The sequence below is a fragment of the Schistocerca cancellata genome, chromosome 3 (genome assembly GCF_023864275.1).
Source record: "Schistocerca cancellata isolate TAMUIC-IGC-003103 chromosome 3, iqSchCanc2.1, whole genome shotgun sequence".
NCBI classification, from domain to species: Eukaryota; Metazoa; Arthropoda; class Insecta; order Orthoptera; family Acrididae; genus Schistocerca; species Schistocerca cancellata.
The window spans coordinates 71,807,031-71,832,820 of NC_064628.1; the positions used below are offsets into that span (position 1 = coordinate 71,807,031).

The following is a 25,790-nucleotide window of genomic DNA, read 5'->3' on the forward strand; positions in this document are numbered from 1 at the left end:
CTTTTTAAATAGGGATGGATAGCTCTATCTGGTGCATCTGAAAAGTGAGTGCAGTGTAATGCAAGGCACAAATATTTTGGAATACAGTGTTTATTGCTCATTCTTGAATTGATGTTTAGCAGCTGTTGGTGCATATGTCTACTGTTGTTTTTATACAGTAACACACTCAATTGCCATTGGAGTGGATACTGAAGCACAGTAATTAGAGTTTGTCCCTGTTTACATTACACAATTGACCATGTCATGCTATGCTCTCACCCTGTAAATGCTAGCTTCAAAGCAGCTTGTGAAACCATGTTGTGGCAATGTAGAAAACATTCACCTAGACTTCCCTGCGGTCAGTGTTTACTGCAGATAGCTTGCTGGGATCTGTTTACTACATCAATATTATTACTGATTATGTTTATAGCTTCGTCAGTAATTTGTTCCTCACTGTAACTAGAATTTCCCCACCAGAAAACTTTTTCATGCCATGAAATCTTTAATAACGTCACACTAGTTATAAGGAATGTGATGTTGAAGTACAGTACATGTCCGAGCCGAAGAACACCATTTGTCGACAATTCCAGACACATTTCAGATATCGTCAAGTGTCAGCTCAGAGCTTGCAAAGCACCTTAAGGTGACTGTATATGTCTCCTTGTGGCTAGCATTCCTTGCTGCTGTCATTGAGGACATGCTTTTGATTCGTAGATTTTTATCTCAGATTCTTCTGCGGTGGGAAGATTTTGTGAGAGCAAATGAGAAGCTTCAAAAAATAAGCAGTAATAGTGACACAGTGAAAGGCTCGCACTGGGGTGGGAGATGCATGAAATTTGTTTATTTTGTGCCTCCTTGCAATCTACAGCTACTTTGCAGTCTGTGCCTGGCTATACACTAAGGACCTGGGAAGTCCATACCATAGGGAAGTACAGTTATGTTGCGCACTTTAAATGATGCTTATAATTTCCTCACCAGCGATTTGAATGCTAGTTAGGAAACTGGTAAAATATTTGCCAAATGTATCACTTGAATAATATATAGGGTCTGTTTCCTGAAATCTTATGCCCAGTATGTGATGTGAAATGGGTGGTGAACTTGTGTTGTTTTATAATGTGTAATAAGTATGCAGAGATTAAGTGAAGATGCAAAACATTAGCAGGGTGTATACGACCCGGGACAACCGGGAAATCCGGAAAAACCCGGGAACTTTTTCATCCGGGAGAAAACCGGGAAAAACCCGGGAATTTTTCGGAATTCCGGGAATTTTTTTTAAATTTTGGCTCCAGAATTGATTCTCTAGCAAAGACTGTTATTGTATCCTGCTGCTGGAGAATGATACTGCAGCAATAAAATATAAACGAATGGGGAAGAAATAAAACTTTAGTGACAAAGGAAATGTGCAATTTACAACAACAAAAAACCGTGCACGCACAAGCGTTTGCAAATAGCAAAAACATGTCAAAGGCCGCAGGGGGCAGCCTGTACTTCTTCGTAACAATAAACTGCTTGCTATGAGCATCACGTCACAACTGTTCACATTAGGTTCGTTTGACCAATTGCCAGCGGTCTGTTGCGCATGCGCATTTGACTCGCGTATAAGCAGTACCTTCTCCCGCTACTTGAAGTTTGGCTGTTAGCTGTATCGGTAGCAGCAGCAAGCAGCCTGATGCAAACGAGAAAAATTTTTCTCGCGCGGCCTAGCTGCCAGATTCACGCTTGCACAGAGTTGTAGTGGGGAGGGAGTTAACCTCCACGTGACACGTTTTTACGTTAAGTGATTTCGCTGCTTCTCTTCGTGTACAGCTCCCAAGTCAAAGGAAAACAAAACGGATTTCTGTGGCCGGGAGCTATCAAGTGAATTAAAATACATTCACATAATTACGGAGGGCAGAAAAATATTATAAATTTCAGTTTTCTGATTTTTATTTTCTTTCCAAGTTTGTAGCAGTCAAGCATTAATCGCCTTACAGAAGAATGAAGTTATTTTTGCAGATTTGCTAAAGAAATTCCGCTGAGGCAATCATTTTATTTGAAACGAAGTGTTTCATTCTACAGTGTTGGCTAGTTCTAACTGTTCGCTGAATTTCAAGTGCAATTTCAAGTGCACGTTATCATCTTCTGCCATGTATGGCATTATGCCATAATAAAGAACCAAAAATGAGATCGCGAGTATTGGTACTCCAAGATAATTTACATCCCAAAAACCACACTGAAAAGCTTAATATCAGAAGGGACCTACTTCATTGTGAATCTGGAAAAAGCCAATTTGCACTTCAAGCCGAATTATGCATTTCAGTATGGTTTACGAAATTTCTATGCTCTTTGGAGTACCCCCTGATGCCCTGTTTCTTTTATGGTGTAATGTATGCTCTCTTAGTGCTTTATACACACGAACATGCGGGCTTCCTACACCATTGCAGTTGCACACGCACAATAATGCGTTTTCTGGCGCTCTCTGGCAACTGGTAAATCGAACCTATTTTTAACAGTACTGCGAACGGTGGTTAGAAAAGGATTACTTTCAAAGTAAATTTCTTTTTACGCAAGATGAATTATGTTACGTGTGATAAAGTGGGATGGATATCTAAATCACAGAGTGTTCGAAACTGAACAGTTTGAGGACCAGCCACTTACAGGAATTTCGAACCGAGGCATTTATGTCATAATTTTAAATTTACTGGCACATTTGTGAGATGTACCTTAAAGTATAACACACGTGAAAAAAGATCAATATTACATGTGAAAGCTTAGCTTCTATTGTAGAGTGTTAATCGTAGAGACCAATATTATATGTGAAAGCTTAGCTTTCCTTGTAGATATACGGCACTGTGTACATTAATGTAAACCGTTAACTTTTCCTCTTGCGTGTTCGCGCTATCTAACCAGTGATGTTGCTATTGGCTGACTATAACACGTGTCCTATGCTCTGAATAGCTGCTGTTAGTGGTGGGCAGGAAATCGCGTATGTTAGAAATCACAGTGACTGAGAAGTCACAGATATCACAGTAGCAACTTTACAGAATCTAACTGCGATTTCAGTCACAGTTAGCAGTCGCAAGTAATATTTCACATTCAAAGACGTGAGCCATATATTGGTCAAATTTAGCACTGCTTTCTGCGATTTCTGTGACAAGTCGCAACTAAGAGTCGCAAGTAGCAACTAAAAAGCGCAGTTAACATTCTTTTCCTAGTGCCATCTGTTGACCGACGTACGTACTTCGTTATGACAGCCTTGTGCCTCACGAGATCGGTTTGCTGCGTGTGCATATGAAGGACTTATTTCAATAGTGGTACAAGTCCATTTTTGTTCATTTTGAGATACAGAGTCGTAAAGTTAAATGAGCGCTGAAAATCTGCAGTTGAGATACCAGAAATATTCTAGCATATGGCTTCTTGCTAGAGATGAACCTTTATTTATGTTTGTTTGGATCATTAATTTCAGAAGCATTATATACAGAAAAGTGGAGGTAATGGACTTGTACCGCTATTGAAATAAGCCCTTCACATTATATGACGACATGCACATTCAGCATCAGTTATGGTTGGTCAAATACTGCTGTGACTCTGAATGTATTATATTAATAAGAAGCAACATTGCCTTTTTCTCCTGAAAATATCAAGTAACGTAACAAATGTGTTTGATTCTGCTTCCAATATGACAGTTTTGGTTAATACTCCACATGCCTACAGGACTTTGCAATGTTAACACAGCAGAACTCAGACATCTGTATAAGTGTAGAGAAATGAAAACAGTCATATGGATGCCTCACTTTTGTTCCGACACAGTTCAAGACTCGGGAGAAAAGTTTTACACCTGGTGTTCTACATGGCAACTTCACACACAAGAACTTTTTGCCGACACTACTACCACCTACATAAGTAAGCTTTTCCTGTGTTACTTTCAAGTAATGCACTTAAGCTATTCTTGATTTAACTGGAAGATTGTGGAGAAAGGGGCGGGGGGGGGGGGGGGGGGCATGTCACTCTCCAACAAGTGTTTACCAATAAGTAAGTGGTGGAAAATTATGGGTGTAGGATGGCTTAAACATGTGGAAAATGAGATTTTTATTATTCACTCACTGTATTTGACATTTATTATTCCTTTAAAATCGCACAACAACTTCAATAAAACACAGTTTAATCATTCACACACTTATTTCACAATTATTTCACTTTTAAACTGCAAATCCTCTAAGAGCTGCCTTGAATCTTCACGAGTCTCTCTCAACAGCCTTGATGTGGATAGATACGTACAGCAACCAGTAATCAGAGTCAGAACTGTGTCTGCAAAAACACAAGGATTATTAAACAATTTTTGCTGTCATTAATTACTAGCAATATAATTGACAGAGTAGATTGCTAATATTTGCTACAATGAATGTCACATTTGCAAGAACGATCTCACTGAAGTAATTAAGTCCATCGAAACGCTTAGAAACTAACCTCTCGTCTGACGAAAACGGCCTAAAGACGCAGTGGCAATTTCTTCAGATCTGTTGACAATGATATTTTGAGTTATCACTTTACTGAGTGACTGAAATGTAGTTCAGGTACCTGTGAACATAACAATATGTTAGAATTCATTTTCTAAATACGAACTATTACGGTACTGTACGGCTACTTACATATTAATTACACTATTAATATTTTCACAGTTGTTTCTTTAATACAAAATTAAAGCCAACGGAAGAAAAAACGTAAAACATACTTGCCAATGACAGGTTTGTTGAGACGCAATTTCCTGTGTTGACAGATGTAACTTTTTCATACGGTGGTAAGTCGCAGAAATCGCAGGAGTCACAGAAATCGCGGAAGTCACAGAAATCGCGGAAGTAGCAGTGGCGGAGGGATACACGACCTAGGTTCCTTAACTGCGACTCTTAACTGCGACAAATCACAGTCGAGAATAACAGATACTGAAAAGTAGCATTCACAGAAATCACTGATATCGGAAAATCGCAGTTTAGCCCATCACTAGCTGCTGCCATCGGCTGGCGAGATCTTGTGGCTTGAGACATGACTCCCTTACAAAAGGACATCGCAACCTCGGTTGCAACGCTCCGGAAACTAACGCTCTGTGTTCGGTGCAATTCGAATTTATACTTTCGAAAATAGGCAGCGAATATGTTGCTGCAAATCAAAGGTCTTTCCTAAACTTCTCTCCTTTTTTTATTAAAAGTCTCTCCAAAACTTCTCTGCTCAGTCTTATCTCTTTTTTTTTCGGGAAGTTCTACGCGATGATATAAAACATTAACCATTCAAAGGATTGATAAGTTTTACAGTTCCGAAGGAAAATCTACGGAAAACCTACTGCCACTTAGCACAGAAAAAGTGTATTTTCGCCCTGGAAAAAGCATAATCTTTAAACGGGATATCCGGGAGAAATCCGGGAATAATCCGGGAATTTTTTTTCCTTGTCCCCGTATACACCCTGATGAGGTTGTGTTTTAAAAGTTTTTCCTGATAGTCTTCAGTATCACTTCAGCTAATGGTGAAAGAATTCCCTCAGCAATCTTAACAAAAAACTTTTCCTACACCCTTTTTAATTGCTCTGGACTTGTTAATGTGCGCCTTTGTACCTGTCCCTGTGTGCTCGGAACGTGTTTACGCGCGCCACCAGTCCTTCTACCTGGTAATCTGAAAGTGTCTACGACTGGTGGTTCGCGTAAGCACGTTCAGAGCACACAGGGACGGGTACAAATGCGCACGCGTTAACACATCCAGAGCTGTTCAAGTGTTAAATTAGACCCATAAACACTGTGAGGTCAGTATTAGTGATCCTGAATCCATATAAGGTCAGTGTTGGTAATCCTGATTCCATGTGAGGTCAGTATTAGTAAACCTAATAACAAGCCTTCACGGTGTTCTTTTTCAGTTTCCAGTAATATACTGTACACAGATTCAGCAAGGGAAAAGAATACTTATCACTATATTGTAGCAAAGAATCAATTACATTTGACAGTTGCTATGCTGTGTTGCAAATTGTCAATTTTTGCATCATTATTTACATACAGGAGACTCTGAACTAAATGCTGTGACTGATAAAACAATATACTTCTGCTCAAGCCTTAACCCTTCATTACAAATTGTTTCCTACTGCCAGCTGTGCCCATAACTTCAAATACCAATAGTGAATGTTTGTATGATTACAGATTGCAAAGACAAATAAGAAAATAAATTCAGAAGAAAAGAATATCTCATTGATTTTGTTGCTTGATCTTTAAAATTATAAAATACAGAAAACTTTGGTGCCTTTGAACTTTTGAAGATATGTTTTGAAGGGTTAAACAGCAGCTGCCCTTATTTAAACAGGCTGTGTTCCACATTGTGCTGAGAAGAGAGCTTCCATCTGACTTGGGTGACTTATGTTTTTTTCTGAACAGGAAGTTGTATTTTTACTAATTTATGTATGCTTGTTTCCACAGCTAGCGGCCGCTTCCCGCAGATGGTAGCCAGCTTCACCCTCGGCAGCTACACATGTACGCGGTACTCTCGTAACTAGCAATCATGTCAACAATGCCTCTGCCAAAACATTCATATGACAAGACGTCCACTGGCAGCGTCATCACCAGTTTCCATGTTTTAGCAGTGGCATTTCTGAGATTAATCCATTAAAATGCCCATCCCTTTTTCTGTAGTATTAATGTTGTCACAGAACATTACATTTGGTTAATGTAACTGTATCATGTCTTCATAGTCACAAAAACTAAAGTCATTAAAATTGAGGAAAATGAAGTTTACACTCACACGCTAAAAGTGAGTGACAAACGTAGCATAGAAATTGTTTTGCTTGAAATAGATTTTCAATTTTTGTTTGTTTGAGGAAATAAGGTACTGACAAAAATGCATGCTTGTTTGGTACATTTGTTCTGTGACACAAAAATCCTGAACCTAATGATTCAGGTAAGCCACATGTGCATGCTGCGCTCCCAATTTCAGCATTCCAGGGACCAAAATAATATTTTGTTTTCTCTTCTAGGCGCCTGCTAGGATGATGCAGGCCAAAATATGATACTGGCTATTCCCCTGATAAAAATAATTTCCATACTTTTAGATTTTATTGATTTTTTTCAGCTTTCTTACAGTTGCATAATTGCAGGAAAGCTGTGGCAGGTTTTCACATTTACTGGTTAAGTCAGTCTCTAGTGCCTACATTATGAAATGGCAGTTATTTTTCTTAGGGGACTGGCCAGCTAGTTTCTCTAAATTAGTACTTTTTTTCAGATATTAGTACATGCTATGTGCTATGATGATTGCTATAAATTCTTCTTCCAGACGGTAACTGTTAGTTACTCTCTAGTAACTGTTTCAGTTTTCCCGAAGGAAGAGGTTGGTCATTCATTGGGTTAGTGCTCTCCCTTCAAATACTTGCCACTGCCACTGCCACCGCTGCTGCCGCTGCCGCTGTCACCTCTGGTGCCGCCACTACCACAGCCACATCTAGAAAGTAATGCTCTCTGTACTCTGGTCAGCACATCTACCAAGTTGTTTTATTTTCCACCAACAAACTGTCTATGAAACATTATTGAATTTAAGGAAAAAATGTAGTTGTAGAATCTCTCAACTTTTCTAACTGACTTTAAAAACTGGCAACAATTGTTGGTAGTGATTTTTACATTTTGTATGGTTTCAAGTTACAAGATCTAATGTTCATCTGATTTGACTGAAATGAGAATTTGTGTTTCTGTGGGAGATGTGCTGTAACAGTTTTACTCTCAATGCAAAACCACAGCTGCAACCTTGCAAGCTCCCATTCCTCTATGCTGCCTAACAAGAAAACATGTGGCTTTTAGTGTATTATTAATGCTGTTGCAGCTGTTTCTTAAACATTTTGAGATCCTTTACTTCAGTACTAGTTTTTAAGCAAGAAATTTATCAGTACTACATACATGCACCTTGCAGATATTATGTTAGTACTATGTACACAAATTTTTATTTCTTTACATTTTTCTTTTGTAGGAAGAGGAATTGTTCCACTATTTGCGGACCTCCAGATGTTGCTTTATATTTTTAATTATCTCTTTGTTTATTTTTCAATTATTTATATTTTTTCACTTAATGTTTACTGAAAACAGCTGTAGCAAGAATCACTAATTTAATTAAGCCATCTCAATTTTCCAGTCAATTACAAAAAGTTTTTGCAGAATGTCATATGTGCAAAGTTAAGAACAGGACCTTTTTATCATTTCCGGTGGAATTTATGAATTCTGTAATAAAAGGGAAAACTTGTAGTGCTCAGTTTCCCAGGATTGTTGCTGCAAAGTACATAAAAGGCAGCAAGCTCGGTTTCATGTAGACTTCTCAGAAATTTAATTAGTTGTAATTTACAAGTACAGTTTGTTATGGTTTAGCAGTACCTAATAGATATTCTGCAAGACAATTTGTATTTGAACCCCTTTTTACCTGAATCATTAGGTACTGTGACCGTTTAAATTAGTAGTGACATTATATAGTAGCAGATAGACATTAATCAGTTCAGTATACACTGATTTCTACTTATCTAAATTTTCTGTTCTCTTACAAAAAAAAAGGGTTTTCAAAAGGATGGAAGGAGACATTTATGAGTGGTGAACAAGAACCGTGGGTGTTCAGGGGTGGTCTGACAGCTGACCTTCAGGTACACATATTTTCAAGTGTTTGTAGGCTGTTTAGTGTCAGAATTATTTTGTTACAAAGGAAAAAAAGTAGCTTTAGGTCATTATTCACAAGACACGCCCTTGGAAAGATGACTTTTTGATTTATATATGTTAATAAATTTGAACAATGAAAAGCTGAGAAAGGGATTTGTTTTTGAGGGTCACAGTATTTCAAGTGACAAATAAAAAAGAAGAAACACCTAGTTTGTTTGTAACTTATCAGAAATAATGAAGGATATATCACTCAGCTTGATGGAAGCCTTGAGGCATAACAGATAGTTCAGTTAATAACATCTCTCCCTACAGGAGGTAGAGTTAGAGATCACCATCTGTTATGAAGTTTTAATCTGCCTAGAACCTTCACATAGTGTGTAGCTCTTAATATTTATTTAAATGGTAGTGCCATGTACAAGCATATTAATTTTTCTGAAAAATGTTGGTGAATTTGGTTGCACCATAGTGACATTGTAATATGCATATGCTTTGCACTGCCATGAATTACCTGTCCAAATTTGGACTACTGTTTGAATAAACACAATATCTTTATGTCGTGGAGAGTTGTGTTTTTTATATTGGGTTATATGGTGGTAAAGTGCAGGTGCATTATGGAGAGGAAGTCATCCACCAGTCATCCATATTTGGCCTCTGTGTGGTTGCTCTGAATCTTTCCACACTAATGCTGTACTAAAATGTTCTTTTTTTTCTTTTTTTTCATAGAGGCTGCCCCATTTTCTTTACTCCAACTTGTCAAAATTGAGCTTCACTGCCCATAATATTGATAGTATTGTATTTAACACTTAAAAGGTATCTGATAGTTTAGAAAAATATATTGCCAAGAAGGCACATTCAACTCATCTTAAAGTGAAGGTTTGTGATGAGTGCTGTAATCAGGATCCTTATATTCGCGTATTAGTCACTGTGCCCTCTGTGAATAATGATCTGTTTTCCTTTTCATGCTTTGTGGTTAACCCAAGCCATACATGGTGCATAAGGACTTCAGACATTTTAAGTGTGTTTCCATGTATAAGGAAAAATGATTGTGAAAGAGCACTGGGCTTTATTAGTGCTTTTTTGTGTGATGTGTAGTATTTTATTTTAGTTTGTAATGAATACACCATTTTTAGCATTCCAAGTGTTTGTTTCCAGGAGTGTGTATTCATGATGTGGATATTTGAGATGCACTATTATTCTCAACAACTGTAGAAATTGAATGTTGTTTCATTGAATATTGTTTTTGATACAAAAATAAATAATTTTCCCCTTTTATTTCTCTAGCGATTAATACCTGTGGATTCTGGAAATGATCTGTTCATGTACAAAGCTCCTGATGTACCAAGTAGTCAGATTTTTACCATAAGGCCATACTTACCATCAGATGAAAGTCCGGTATATGCAGTGTGCCGCCAAACATGTGCAGATGGACGGGATGGAACTGACCGTTTTCTAGATTTGCCAGATATTATTGGAGACAAGTAAGTTACCAAACAAGCAAATGTAGTTTCAAAAGGTGAATGCTGTGTTTTGGGTAATAATAATTGTGCAGGCTGCCTGTTTCCCTGTTTGTGTATGTTATAATTAATTAGTCTCTGAATAAAATTCATGGAATAATGGCTTATTCCAACATCCTGTGTAACAGGTACTTCGTTGTGTCAAATCTCTGTGCTGATTATTCTTATTTCGATCAGTGTGGGAATGACACGATTCCAGATCTTACATACTCTCTTATTATTATAAAGGTTACCAATTATATCCATAAATGAAACAAACGAATGGTCTTAAAGGAAATCACTTCTGGACTCTGACTTGTGTGTCATTTGTCCCCAATGATTCTGCATTGTTCAGATTATTTGAAAACTTCTTACCTTGTTGGTGGGAAAACCTTCAAATTCCCCATAAGAATCCCATAATTGTCTGTCATGTTAGTCATCCAACATGATTGTGAATAGCTGTTTCCCCAGGGCCGCATGTTGTCATCATCATGGGACCCTAGGGTTATCATTTTCTTGATGTGTGTACATATTATTTGTTTCAACTTGATTGAACTGAAATTTTTGCCCTTCAGTTTATGTTGTTATGATTTGAATTGTATTCATTTTGTTGTCATGAGGTCATCAACTTTGTACAGAAAGGCTTTCTTCCAGTATCAATTGAAGCTTGTGTGTTTCTCACCCTGAACTTTGCTGATTCATGACTTAACATTCCCCCCTTTTTTTGAATCTTTCTTAAAATGAATCAATCTTCATTTCTCCTTCTAAGTTTGTGATCAGTCTGTATATGCATATTAACAACCATCGAAAGTTCAAATGGTTTTTCCTGTTGCTATAGTGCTATATTGAATACTTAGTTCCAATTGACTCAATGATACTGCTTTGCACCCTTAAAACTTGTTGTCAGTGGTAAATTTAGCAGTGATTTTTGCCAAATAAGAACTGATGCTCTCGATCTACTTTGTGGAGTCCTGTTTTTATTAAAAATGTTCAGTTCATTCTTCCTCCAAATACTCCTCAAATTCTTTGGTTGGAAGGTCCTGTTTTGGTAATTTCTTGTACTGAATCTCCTGTATTACTTATCTGTAGTTTCAAGTTCTGAATTCTGTTTTCGTAATCTTTAAGGGGTGTGGCAAGTAAACTTGCCCAATGCATCACTAGTTCTTCAGATATGATTTTATCCTTTGTAAGTCAGTTGATGTGATCCAGTGTGATCTGTCTTTTTTGACAAAATAATGTAATTCAATAGATAAAAAATCTGTTCCACAAGCAGCAGCATCTCACATGCATAAAAGAAGGTAAGTTTTCAGAGCCAGTGGCTCCTTTGTTAGGCAGACTTTCTGCCTGAAGAAGCAGCCACTGGCTTCGAAAGCTTGCCTAATTACAACCTCCTTTCATGTGTATGTTCTGTCGCTGCTTGGTGAGTAGATTTTTTTATCTACCCAATTAAATTATTCTGTCAAAAAGTGTGATCTGCCTGATATTTCAGTGGGTTACTCTCTTTAAATGAGTGTTGTAAGAATCTTTGCTGATTTCTTATTCATTGTTAGTAAGCATGTTACACAGTCAGAAATCACTTGTTCCAGTTTGTTGGTCAAATCATGTGTATGATAATTGTGTTTACTTTCCTCTTTGGATAACTTGATAGCTATGAGCTTTCTGAAATGTAAGTACGATGACCTCATATTACACAGCACTTACACTCACCAAAGTTACTCCCCCTAGTTGAACTTGGAACTAACTCCATCTCTTCCTAAAATTAGCACATATGAAACGTTCCTTTCTTTCTTTATCAGAATTTGGTATGTTGTGCTAGAAGTCTGCATCTAATATTTATGTTCATGCAACTTATCAGAAATAATGAAAGATATATCACTCAGCTTGATGGAAGCCTTGACGCATAACAGATAGTTCAGTTAATAACATCTCTCCCTACTGGAGGTAGAGTTAGAGATCACCATCTGTTATGAAGTTTTATTCTGCCTAGAACCTTCACATAGTGTGTAGCTCTTAATATTTATTTAAATGGTAGTGCCATGTACAAGCATATTAATTTTTCTGAAAAATGTTGGTGAATTTGGTTGCACCATAGTGACATTGTAATATGCATATGCTTTGCACTGCCATGAATTACCTGTCCAAATTTGGAATACTGTTTGAATAAACATAATATCTTTGTGCCGTGGAGAGTTGTGTTTTTTATATTGGGTTATATGTTGGTAAAGTGCAGGTGCCACGTGTAGATTGCGAAAGTCTAGCAAATGTCAATGCATCCTTGTTGGAAGGGGGTAGCAACGGCATCCAACTTCACTCACGCTTGTTCAGGCATCCCGCACTCAAATTGCCTATCTGTCTAATTATTGATCACTGATCCGATATCTGTTGCAAGACCATGGTGTGTAAACAGGAACCTGAAGAAAATGTGAAAGTTTAGCTAGATTTGAAGATAATGACATTAGTGTAAAAAGATGCTGCTTGCAACAGTGTTTGGGAAAGAGTTTCACCAGTCATTATAAAGAGGATGGAAATCACATTGGTTATGTGTAGTGTAACAGGTGCTCTTCTCTCTTGTCTTTCAGTTCCGCTATGACCTATCTGAAGGCACATTTGTGCAGAACACATCAGAGGGTAAGTTCTGTAGCATTATTAGCTGCAGTGAAAGATGCTACAGATTAGTATATAGTAGAGGATTCCACACTTAATGTCAGGAGATTATAGTTTCCATTTCACAATTTGGACAGCATAGATGTCTTCAATATTTTGTCTTGTCCTACATCGATCTCACATAACACTGAAAGATACGCCAATGAAACATGCCTGAAAATGATGCCCAGCAGCGTTGATGTCAGATTGCAAATCCTTGTTCCTGTACTGCAGATATGTGCGCTGTCTCGAACATGATTGGACACTGAGAAGTATGATGTTATGACAATTTGCATCTGGGAGAGGAATGTAGGAAATTTATCGAGAATCACATCCTTGAAAGTTTGTTCAATTTATCAAATTTTGAAACAGTTTTCTTGCTGTCAGATTTTTAACTACTTCTGTGGTGGCATTCACTCCAGGGCAGACGGAATTGTATATCTAAATTTGAATTAATAAAGCAGAGCATGTTAAAAAAAATGTTTCTTTCTGAGACAGCTCATCATGATGACAAAGGTTGGTCGTTACATTTTCTGTGAAACTTTTAACTATTTCCAAGTTTTTGCTGGTGCTTTCTTTATGTATTACAATAATGTAATGATTAGGTACTATCATGTTGGACAATATGTGTACAACTTAATGTAATTTGATTTGAGTTCAGTACCATTAGCTGGTGGGAATAACATATTGAACGTAAGTATCATTAATATAATTTTTTCGAAAAATGAAGCAGGTGCTTGTTGGACAGGATTGATTAGCTTTTGATGTCAGCAGTAAATAACACATCAGCTACAGAGATACAGATTTAAGCAGTTAATAAAATATTACAACTAAGAAAATGAGGAGGCTGATGATCATTTCGACAGTTATATCTATTCAAACCAAACAAAATATCATTCCATGCTTGATTGACACAGCTGAATTTTGAAAGTAGAATGGGAAACATGGAATTATTGTGTGTAGTAGAAGGGAGGGGAGGACTGGGTGAGAATTCAGCAGTGAATTCTTGCCTTGATTTTGCTTACAGATCTGAAAACGTGCACATCATGGATAAAGTGTCAAACACAGTGTGGAAATGTTTGCAGATATGTTACATACAGAGATACAGATATGTGGTGTCCGTTCTGTCATACATGTCCAAATTTTCAACTTTCACCATTGATTTATTTCAAAGTGTGTAGGTGGCTGAAGTCCTAATTTCTTGTGATATACATTACATATAGATGCAGTTACTTTTTACTTTATGTAATCTGTTCAGCATATGTTAGTAAATACTTCATTCTTATACTGTACGTCATGTGAGTAGATGTAATGTTTAGGGCTAACTAATTGAAAATTTTGTCATTGCTTGATGAGTGTACTTGCTGAATATTCAGATACTGAATTATGTTATGAAAGCATTGAATACCCATCTGTCTAATGCATGACAAGGGTAACACTAAATTTTGTGGAATCTTTTTTTTCCCAGTTTAAGCTTGTAACATGTCTGCTTTTCTGTACTACAGTGAAATTACTTTTTTTACTAGGTTGGTTGGAGGGTTCTTGGCACTTAGTACAGAGTTCTGCTTTGTTGTTGAGGATGAGAATGGACTTGTTGGGTATGCGTTGGCAGCACTTGATGCACGGCAGTATCACAAGAAGTTGGAACTAGCCTGGTTGCCAGAAATGTGTGCCAAATATCCTCGGTCCAACAATCTCTCAGGAACACTTTCACCTTCTGAGGTAATATTGAATTGATATTTCAGATTTATTTTGTTTTCCTCAAACACTTTTTGTTCTGTCTACAATGGACTTAATGAGATGTTAAGATCTAATTTTCATACCTATTTTCAAAGTTCTTTGATGTTTTACTACAAATGTAGACACTTATAATACAGCCCATGTCACAAAGACCAAAAAATGTCAAATATGGGGAATAATTATGCAGTCACAAGTTTTTGTACTGTGGTAAGAGAGAGTGCCAGACTAAAAAAACCTGACTGGTGGGGTGAGGGCATGAGGGTGAGGGTGTTTAAAGATCACTTTTATATGTTTTTCTGGAGCAACTCAAAAGCTGTGGCTGCTAGTGAAAAGTTTCCCAGCACAAAATTAAACTACATTAAATTTCCTGCAAAAAGGTCCTATTCATTTTTATTGTAGGTCTAATAGTTTCTGAATTGCAGGGGATAGAAAAACTGCACATGATTAAAAATAATGTTTAATGGATTAAAATTAATGCTTGTTATTAGATGAAGAGGATTAAGAACAAATATTAAACATTTATATTATGAAAAGAATAGATTGCTACTCACCACATAGAGGAGAGGTTGAGTTATAGACAGGCACAACAAAAAGGCTGCAAAACATGAGATTTCGGCCAAAGACGTAGTTCTAAAGTTGACCTCTCTCTCTCTCTCTCTCTCTCTCTCTCTCTCTCTCTCTGCAGCCTGTGGCCTCAGTGAGCAGAAACAGCAGTCATGGGTGTGTGTGTTATGCTTTACATTGTGTGTGTGTGTGTGTGTGTGTGTGTGTGTGTGTGTGTGTGTGTGCATTATGTGCATGTGTGTTTTGTCTACTGTAGAAGATGGCCTTTTGGCCGAAAGCTCGTGTGTTTAGCATTACCTTTGTTGTGCCTGTCTGCGACTTGAGATCTCTGTATGGTGAACAGCAATTTATCCTGTTCATAATATTGTCATTATTCCACCCTCGATTTCCCCTTGTTTAATATTAAATGTTTGTACTACATGTAAGCACAATAGACCCATATTAAGGGATAAATTGTGTTCTAGAGGCGTAGCATTGTAACTGGAACGGGGGGCAAGATCACCGGATTTGGGTCATGCTGCTCCTTCCTTCATAGGTCTGTAAACTGAAGAGCCCACAAGTGATTCCTCACTTCATTGCAAGAAGCAACTACGGTGTGTTTCACAAAGTTACACTGACTCTTCCGCAGCATGCCTGATGGCTCCCTGACGACACAGTGCAAAGAAGTGTCTGGGGCTGTTTACTTTCCAAACAGTGCATTAATAGTACTTACTGGTGATACTGTTACTGGTAATTCTAACACATTAAATGCATCTGGACTGAATCTGTGAGGGTGATTTGAAAAGTTCTTGGAACGGAAAGTACTTACATCACTGAAACGTTTTTTTTTTTATTTTTCAATGTAGTCTCCTTGTAGATTAATGCACTTTGTCCAACGATATTCCAGTGCCTTGATCCCATCTCTAAAGTCGGTTTTCTCCAGGCCTGCAAAATAGTTGTCAACTCTGGCTATCAGTTCTTCGTTTGAAGTGAATCTTCGTCCACCAAGAAATATTTTCAGTTTTGGGAAGAGATGGAAGTCATCTGGAGTCATATCAGGTGAATAAGGCAGGTGTGGCAACAATTCAAAACTTAGTTCATGTAATTTTACCATGGCGACAGCAAGTGTGTGGGGTGCATTGTCTTGATGGAAAGTGACTTCATTCCTTGATAAACCTGGCTTATTTTCATGTACCTCTTTTGCAATTTGTCTAGGAGGTTAGCATAATATTTGCCAGTAATTGTTTGCCCTGTGGGGAGATAATCTACAAACAGAATCCCCTTCGCGTCTGCCGCTCGTGGTCTCGCGGTAGCGTTCTCGCTTCCCGAGCACGGGGTCCCGGGTTCGATTCCCGGCGGGGTCAGGGATTTTCCCCTGCCTCGAGATGACTGGGTGTTTGTGTTGCCCTCATCATTTCATCATCATCCAGGAAAGTGGCGAAATTGGACTGAGCAAAGGTTGGGAAATTGTACGGGCGCTGATAACCGCGCTGTTGAGCGCCCCCCAAACCAAACATCATCATCATCAGAATCCCCTTCGCATCCCAGAACACTGGTGCCATGACCTTCCCCACCGAAGGAATTGTATTTGCTTTCTTTGGTGGCGGAGAATCAGTGTGTTTCCACTGCTTTGACTCTTGTTTGTGTCTGGGATATAGTAGTGCACCCAAGTTTCATCTGTGGTCACAAACCAGCACAAAAAATCTTGTTTGTTTCTCCTAAAACAGGCCAAACATTGTTCCGATATGTCCATTCTCATGCATTTTTAATCCAGTGTCAAGTTGCGGCACCCATCTTGCAGATAATTTTTTCATTTCTAATTCTTCAGTTAAAATGTGATATACCCTTTCAGATGACATATGGCAAGCGTGAGCAATTTCACATACTTTCAATCAGCGATCCTCCATGACCATTTTGTGCCCTTTTGCAATGATTTCTGGACTAGTGACACATCTTGGCTGACTATTGTGCGGATCATCATCTAAGCTCTCCCGACCAAATTTAAATTCGTTTGTCCGCTTGACAGCAGTTGAGTATGAAGGAGCAGAGTCCCCCAATGTATTCTGGAAATTGGCACAAAAGTCCTTTGCTTTCATACCTTTCTTTACGAAGTACTTAATCACTGTTCGAATCTAAATTCTTTCCATCTTCGCAAATCATTATGTTGGAACAACAACAGAGCCACGTCACTGCCACAGCTCTCTTCCAAGAGCACTGATGTGGCATCTGTTTATAGGCAACAGTCCACCGAATACAATTTCACCTACCACCGAATACAATTTCACCTACCATGAGTGCTGCTCATTTTTCAGTTTCTCCAGCCTTTTGTATCCAGTTCTCTTGTGAGTAGACAAAATAACTTCACTGAACTCATGTTTATATAGTGCAGTTATTTTCAGTTTATTAAGCAATTACTTAACTGAAGTTGTTTAGTGAGCTTTAGTGTAAAATATATTCCTATGAACAGTGGTTGAGAAGTGTTTAATTCGTAAGTGTGATGTTGTTGGTGATCTCTGGTAGGAAAAGGAATTGCCTGGTAAATATGACACATTGCTTCCGTATGTTGTTGTCAACATACTGTAAAGCCATAAAACTGTGTTTAAGTCACTTGGTGGTGAATTAATGAATGACCAGAAAGTTACTGCACCTGTTTCACCATGAGTTACATTCCTAGTAGAGTGCGTATATCTCACCCATTCAGGAATTGCTGGCATTTGTGTTGTCAGCTGCACTGAGTGCAGCTACTTGCCACACATCCACAGTACATCTTCCAAGATTGGGTGTGTATGTCTTATAGAGTGGGACTGATCATGTTCAAGTCTAGAAAAATAATCTGCTATAATCTATTACTTGACTTACGTTCAAATATCCAAAGTTTCATAACATATTATAGGTGACCTACTTTTGTTGTAAAAAGAGAGCCAATTTAAGCCTCTGTGCCTATTCAGATGTTGGGAGAGCTGAGGTAGGGTGATGCATGTGATACCTCTCATGCTGTGAGAAGTATCCCAACCATTGGTAGTAGGGACAATGAAATTGACATTGTCGAATACATATTGGCAACATAACTTGGAACAGGCTCTTCAGTTTGGTAGACAATTGATACCGCCAACTGTTGAGCTTTTTACATAATAGCTCACTTAACAATTGGAAATCAGCACTAACTTATTTTGTACTTTGTAAACATGAGCCCAGTGAAGCAATTTTGTCTACTCACATAAGAGAACTGGATAAAAAATTCTGGGGAAGTATAGCCAATTTGTAAACTAGAAAGTGAGCAGCACACATGGTTGGGAATTTGCCTCTTCCCCCCCCCCCCCCCCCCATCCCCCACCAAAAGAATGATACAGCTGCCATACAGGGTGACAAATAATCAATTTTCCCCTAGCAGTATAGAACAGTTAGCAGAGATTTATACAGATCCAGTTCATATGTGTTAGTATTTTTGGTAACTCACACCTGAATTCAGGAATGTAATATCTGTGCACTGCATCGCTGGTGGTTCATAAGGTGCACTGTGAAAGGATTGGTATAACTTTGTGAAATATACGATAGTTCTTTCTTGTGATGTAGTGGGGCAGAGAGAGTGGGAAGTTGTGTGTTAGGTTTTCAGTTTGCAAACCTATGAAGGAGGGAAGAGCATGACCACAGTGTGATGACCTGCCTTCCATCATTCTGCCCCCCTTCCATACCCCAGAACACAATTTATTCCTTAAAACAGATCTCCTACATTTAGTTGTGGTACACACAGTTAACATCTGTTGTTAAATCACTTCATTTGGCAACAAACATTAATTTTATGCCATTAAAACACTGCTTTTAATAGTTTGCAATTTTTCCATCCCTGCAACACAGAAACTATTAATGCTATAGAATAAATGAATAAAACCTTTTTTTGTAGAAAATTTAATGTAGTTTAGTCTCATACTGCTAAACTTTTTCACTGGAAGCTGAGATTTTTGAATTACTCAAGAAAAACCCCCATATTCACACTCCAGTGGTCAGGATTTGTAGTATGTTGCTCATGGCTCTCCTTCCTATGTCGGTACAAAAATTTGTCACTATAAAAGTTTTTCTCTTAACTTTCCTTAGCTCAAAAGACAACTTACTGGGGTATACCTGATATCTGATTATACCACAATCATTTAAAGACAGTTCAGGGGTACAAACTTGATGGGGCTGAGGGTGAGCTTTTCATTCTGTGCATAAATTAAGAAAAATGGTGAGCCATTATAGGGAGACAGAAATGGCAGTTTGGAAGATGACACCGACCCCTGGGGCTCCGTTAGCTTGTGATGGGCCAACATTGCCTTTTAATTGAGTGACTCACCTTGTCACACATATGTAAATTTAGCCTACCTCTATAGATTCGGTACCCTGTTACTTCTTGGACATGAGAGGACAGCTTGCTATCTTCACTGAAGTTAATATATTTTCATTTGGCAGAGGTGCAAGAAGTCTTCAGCCAAGTTTTTTCTTATTGTGTGTGTGTGTGGGGGGGGGGGGGGGGGGGGGGGTAGAGGCACTTCTGTGAATGCATTTGTGTGTGGCTCTTTGTATCTTTGTATATAATTTTTATATACTGTATTTACCCGATTTAAGATGAGGTTTCTTCCCAAATTCGTCATTGGAAAACTTGGGATTGTCTTATATTCGCAGATTAAACTATTGCTGCTGAAGAAAACGTACTCTGTTTAATAGATTAATATGATTGTCATTTTAAATTTACAGATGTTGCTTTGGCTGTTGAGGTTTCATACAAATTTATTTTGGAGATAACTATGATGAGTGTTGGGAGGGGAGTGGTGAGCGAGGAGTAAATTTCATTTTGCTTCCAACCATGGTAATCTGTACTGCATACATTGGCTTTTTATGAACATCTACCATGTTTAAACTGCTGTTTGCCCAAATCCATTTGTGCTCGGAATGGAATTGACTTTAAAATTGGACAAATACCCAACACTCAACAGTAGCATACATTTCTGCAGGGTATGCTAAAGTCTAGACTGGGGTCAGTGGCGTACTTGCATGTTTCATGGAGCAATGTTGTCGTTGCTCACTATGAGGTATGACAGAAACAATAGGGGGGGGGGGTGTCAGCTGTTGGTTTTACACAGCCAATGAGAGAGTGTCGAGGAGACAGTATGTTTTTGTAGAAAAAGACATTGTAACATTCTCGCGTCAGTATAGAAGCAAAATCTGCTACATGTTCAGTTATGATTTTGATTAGTAAGAATTTGATAAAAAAATAAATTTTTCTCAAGAAGCCTCCTAAAAAATGGGGAGTCGTCTTATATTCAGGGATGTCATATTCAGGGTCATCTTATACTTGGGTAAATACGGTAAGCTTACAATGTAAAGTCACTTTTTTTAAAAAAATTCTATTGTAGTGCTGTATTCAATTTCAGGAGGTAATAGAATGGTTCCATACATACAAAGCAGATGTCCCTGATGTTATCCATAGTCACCATCCATCTGTTATGTGTTGTGCGCTGCTTCCAAATGTCCTGGATCAGAGTGTATCCAAGAGACTAGTAACCTGCTTACTGGCAGCTCTGCGAGCAAATGGTGAGGAATTATTCTATCTTTAGTTGAACCTTGGTTGCTGGTAATACACTGACCTGCATGAAAAACACAACCCTTCAATTTCTTACAAAAACTGAAATTTATTTTAAAATTATGACACTTTTATGACAATAATCAACTATCTTGTGATGGAATGATGTGGTACTGTCCATCTAAGTGTTCAACAACAAGAAAAGGAAGACAGTTATAAACAAAGTAAGCCAAAGACGCACACTTCAAAGAAATTTTGAGTAAACTCATAAAGGTAATGCACGTCTGTTTTGATATTATGCACTTGACGCTTTGCTTCACAGACCTCGGAGGTGATCTCGGACATCTCTGTTCGCATCTTCAAAAGCATGTATTGCCACCTCTTCCACCAGTGACAGCTTTCAATGCTTCAGGATGCTCCTGATTAATGTGGTAATGTCCTGTTCATGAATTGTATCCCATTCTTCCAGGAGGGCATTCTGTAGGTCCTGTAGGATGGCTGGATAGTGCCATCGTGCTCTACTCCCTAGCTGGTCCCAAACATGCTCAACAGGATTCAAATCAGGGCTTCGATCAGGGTATCGCATAGCGTGAATTCCTGTTTCACCAAAGAACTCTTGCACAATTGTTGCATCATGTGGGTGTGCAGTGTCATGCATTGGCATAAAATTCACCACCAATAAATGGAGTGAAAGGCACAAAATGCTCCAGAGAGATTTCCTCCACATACTGATATATGGTAAGGCTCCCATGTTCCACGAATACCAAACCTGTCCTTGCAGCAGTATTGATTCCTGCCCACACAATCACAGAAGCACCCTGAAAGGTGTCATGGGGGAGAATGTGCAAGGGGAATACCTTGCCCTGGCCTTGTCCAGACCCTCTCTCTTCCGTCAGGTGATGAATCGTGGTGGGGTGGGGGTGGAGGGGGGGACTAGGATTGTGATACGTATATTGGAAATCTTAATAAAAATTTGCTGCTTAAATAATTAAATGAAACATTTTGATAGAATGATTTTAAAAAATTGTATATTATTTAACAGGGGGGGTGGGGGGGGGGGGTGTAGGACGTCAAATGGGCCGACTTATAGCAGGAGAGGCACCACAGGACATTTTATTTTCCACTGTCTATACTTTTACAAATAAATTCATAAAAATTTGTCAGCATAACCAAGAAGTATTCAGGATTCACACTGATAGCAGTGGATGTTGAAAAACATAACAAAAGCAATTTTTTTTATATGTGAAATTCGACCATTTTTACCGTTACCATTGGCTGCATTAATTGCTTTAGGTACACTTTTCTTCATAAGTAAGAGAGATTCTTCAATGAATTTTCCACAGCATACAAATCATACTTAAAGGAGTATGAAACTCTAGAATTTATTTAATTTATGGAAAAATGACTGAGTTATTGCATTTTAAACTTCATGTTTAAAAAAAGCTCAAATTTTATGTTTAATTATCCCAATTTTTACCATAATTTTTAATAGATTTGGAAAATTCTAGAGTTTTGCATTAAGGAGTTTGTGTTTTATACATACCAAGTTTGATAGTAATAGAATATTTATTTTGGATGCTACATGTACCTAAGTACAGAAAATTGTGTTTTGCAGAAAATGGCCGTTAAAGTTTCTGCTTGTATTTGGCATAGTTTTAGAACTGTCCAGCACCACAAGCAGGTTCTTTTTCGTTTTCAATGTCAGTTTCCTTCCTCTTCACATTCCTATGATGCACTCTTCTTGATTTTATGTCCTCCAAAAATGATTTATCTGCTTTCACTACATGCTCTCTGTCTATTGCATACAAAGCTTTGCTACAGTTCACTCCGGTCTTAGTTCCCATTTTCTCTAATACATATTTCCTGCTCTGCACACTGTCATTAAAACGTGAAACTGCATCATAAACACCAGTAGCAAGTGCATTTCTTCCCACAAAACAGTTTTTGGCAATCTTTCCCATACACATTGGTTAAAACTTTCATTTGGTTTTGGGTACCACCATGAAGGCATTTCTTCAGTAAGTTTTCATTTGTAAGGTCCCTGAATATAGGTTTGATGGCTTCCATTACAGCAGTTGGTAGAGAATTCCTATGATGATATTCTTCACCACCAGCTATTGACCTTTGGTAGCCACACCATGATTCACTTCGTTTTGGGCGTAAGTTGTGGATAGGGTTATTGTCTGTGGACATTTTGTGGAAGTATAAGGCCCAAACTGCTTGCTTCATATTTTTCAAGTCCCCTGTGTTCCTTCTTATTGCCAAACCATAATATCTCTGTAGTTTGTCAATTTCTGCATCCGTCAGTCGCCCTCTCCCTTTTATTCCCTTCCCATCGGATAATTTTTTTCCTGACAAATCTTGTCTCAGCCTTCTAAGTCCAGTGCCAAGTCCTTTCTGTACATGTCCCACACATTCTAACTTCTGCACAATAGTCTCAGCCCCATATGGTGCACACTTTTGAACCTCAAGGAAAGCTTTACTGTCACCATCACCAAGGTACTTCACATAACGCAGACCACGAGAGGCAACAGATCTGGTAAACAAGCTTATAACTCCCTGCACTTCCATACCTCCACTTGAGCCTTTATAGTTCATATTACATACATGAACTGCAATCCCTTTCACACAACTGTGACGAAATTTACTCAGCACTTCAACATTTAGTACCATACCAGTGTCAACAGGTGTTTCTGTTAAAACACCATTCAATGAAGTGTGCCCTCTTTTTTGCCAGGTACCATCAAAAGCAGCCACTATGTCCCTGTCACCATCATTTTCGACAATAGATTCTTCTGCAGCACTTTTCATTGAAGATTCTGCAACTTCTTTTACAACCTCAATCAGTAAGCCATAATTCCTCTCAAACTTTGCTGGAGGAGGAGGAAGATTCATCACTGCACAAAGTGTTCTTGCTGCCTTCTGTCCCCTACCAGTACAGCACATGCCATATGCTACCCTCAAATTCACATCATAACCTTTGTTTGCGATTTTAGATGTCGTGCAAAATGCATCAACATTGCATTTGCTGCACATCACAGATAAGTTTGTAGCAAGGCCTTTCCTGGCACTCTTATCTTCCACCAAAGAAACACACGGAACACCAAAGCAATGCTTGCACATAACATTGTCCAATATTAATTGTGACAGTATGTTAACATCAACTATAATATTACATGAACCTTCAGATTCACAGCCTCCATTTTCATTAGTACCAAAAACAAGTTTCCTTCTAGAAGCATTGTTTACTGGCTCTGAGAGGTTGCAGTCTTGAGCCACTGGTGTAACATCTGTTGTAACACCCTTTACTGTGTATCTGTTGCCATGGTGACGTTGTTTACGGTTGAAGCAACGAATTCTAGGCATCCTGTGTAATAATATGCCACAAACGAACAGAAAACAACACAGCAAAATGAAAATTGTGTCGAAGATCACAGCACCACACTGCACGCCTTTCAAAACATAGAACAAACAAAACCAGTGATCAAAATTATGCATGTCGATAGCAGCAGAGAAAGTATTGATATCGATAGTCCTTTGTTTCACGTATGACTATCTTTGGCACAAATATTACATTCGAATTCTACAGAGCGAAATACACTTAGGTATGACAGAAGAATGCTGTGCAGAGGGGCATGGCACTGCACCTTCGTACACTTAAGACCAAATTACATACCTTATAACTCCTCAAATATATATGTTTTATACGTCAAATTATTCAGGAAGATGTGCATTACAAAGTAAGCATTTTTTTGAAAAATCTTTTTTTTTTTTTTTTTTTTTTAAACGTCCTACCCCCCTTAACTGGTACTAATATAAACAGACCTTCAATACTTAAACCTTATATGTTCTTCACAGTGATTGGAGGCTAGACTGCTACTCATCAGTGAATAACACTTGATTCCATTGTTGTACTGTCCAGCCGAGATGTTCTCTTGGGAACTGTAGTCGAGCTGTGCAGTGCTCTCTGGTGGGTTCTAGACCTGTAGAAGGTATTCTGAACTGAAGATTGGCTTCTTTCAGTCTTCATTGAACGGTTCTCTACCAACATTGACCCCTTGAAACTGGTGGAGTTGATTTCGTGCTTCAATAGCAGTGCGGTGAGGAACTTAAAGTTGTAAGAAGCAGTCATCTCTCTCCAATGCTGCTCTTCTTGGGTCTATTTCTGAGGTCTCCTTGCAAAGCCTCCAGTTTTTTGTTTTTGTTGTTGTTGTTGTTGTTGTTGTGGTCTTCAGTCCAGAGACTGGTTTGATGCAGCACTCCATGCTACTCTATCCTGTGCAGACTTCTTAATCTCCCAGTAATAACTGCAACCTACATCCTTCTGAATCTGCTTAGTGTATTGATCTCTTGGTCTCCCTCTACAATTTTTAACCTCCACACTGCCCTCCAATACTAAATTGGTGATCCCTTGATGCCTCAAAACATGTCCTACCAACCGATCCCTTCTTCTAGTCAAGTTGTGCCACAAACTTCTCTTCTCCCCAATCCTATTCAACACCTCCTCATTAGTTATGTGATCTACCCATCTGATCTTCAGCATTCTTCTGTATCACCACATTTCGAAAGCTTCAATTCTCTTCTTGTCCAAACTATTTATCATCCATGTTTCACTTCCATACATGGCTACACTCCGTACAAGTACTTTCAGAAACGACTTCCTAACACTTAAATCAATACTGGATGTTAACAAATTTCTCTTCTTCACAAACGCTTTCCTTCCCATTGCCAGTCTACATTTTATATTCTATTTCGACCATCATTAGTTATTTAGCTCCCCAAATAGCAAAACTCCTTTACTACTTTAAGTGTCTCATTTCCTAATCTAATTCCCTCAGCATCACCCAAGTTAACTACTTTCCATTATCCTCGTTTTGCTTTTGTTGATGTTCATCTTATATCCTCCTTTCTAGACACTGTCCATTCCATTCAACTGCTCTTCCAGATCCTTTGTTGTCTCTGACAGAATTACAGTGTCATCGGTGAACTTCAAAGTTTTTATTTCTTCTCCATGGATTTTAATTCCTACTCCGAATTTTTCTTTTGTTTCCTTTACTGCTTGCTCAATATACAGATTGAATAACATCGGGGATAGGCTACAAACCTGTCTCACTCCCTTCCCGACCACTGCTTCCCTTTCATGCCCTCTCGACTCTCTTAATTGCCATCTGGTTTCTGTACAAATTGTAAACAGCCTTTCGC

General features: G+C 38.3%; 1 protein-coding gene across 2 annotated transcripts in view; it reads left to right on the top strand.

Annotated features, from left to right (window-relative positions):
* Nucleotides 1-25,790, top strand: part of LOC126177004 (protein O-GlcNAcase) — a 173,178-nt gene that overhangs the window by 127,295 nt on the left and 20,093 nt on the right. The window contains exons 11-15 of one of the 2 annotated variants that reach the window (XM_049924219.1): nt 6,408-6,461; nt 8,514-8,599; nt 9,894-10,090; nt 14,275-14,470; nt 20,440-20,599. In XM_049924219.1, the coding sequence (XP_049780176.1) occupies nt 6,408-6,461; nt 8,514-8,599; nt 9,894-10,090; nt 14,275-14,470; nt 20,440-20,599 (693 nt within the window). The remainder of the gene's footprint in view (nt 1-6,407; nt 6,462-8,513; nt 8,600-9,893; nt 10,091-14,274; nt 14,471-20,439; nt 20,600-25,790) is intronic. The other variant, XM_049924220.1, reaches the window with a different exon arrangement.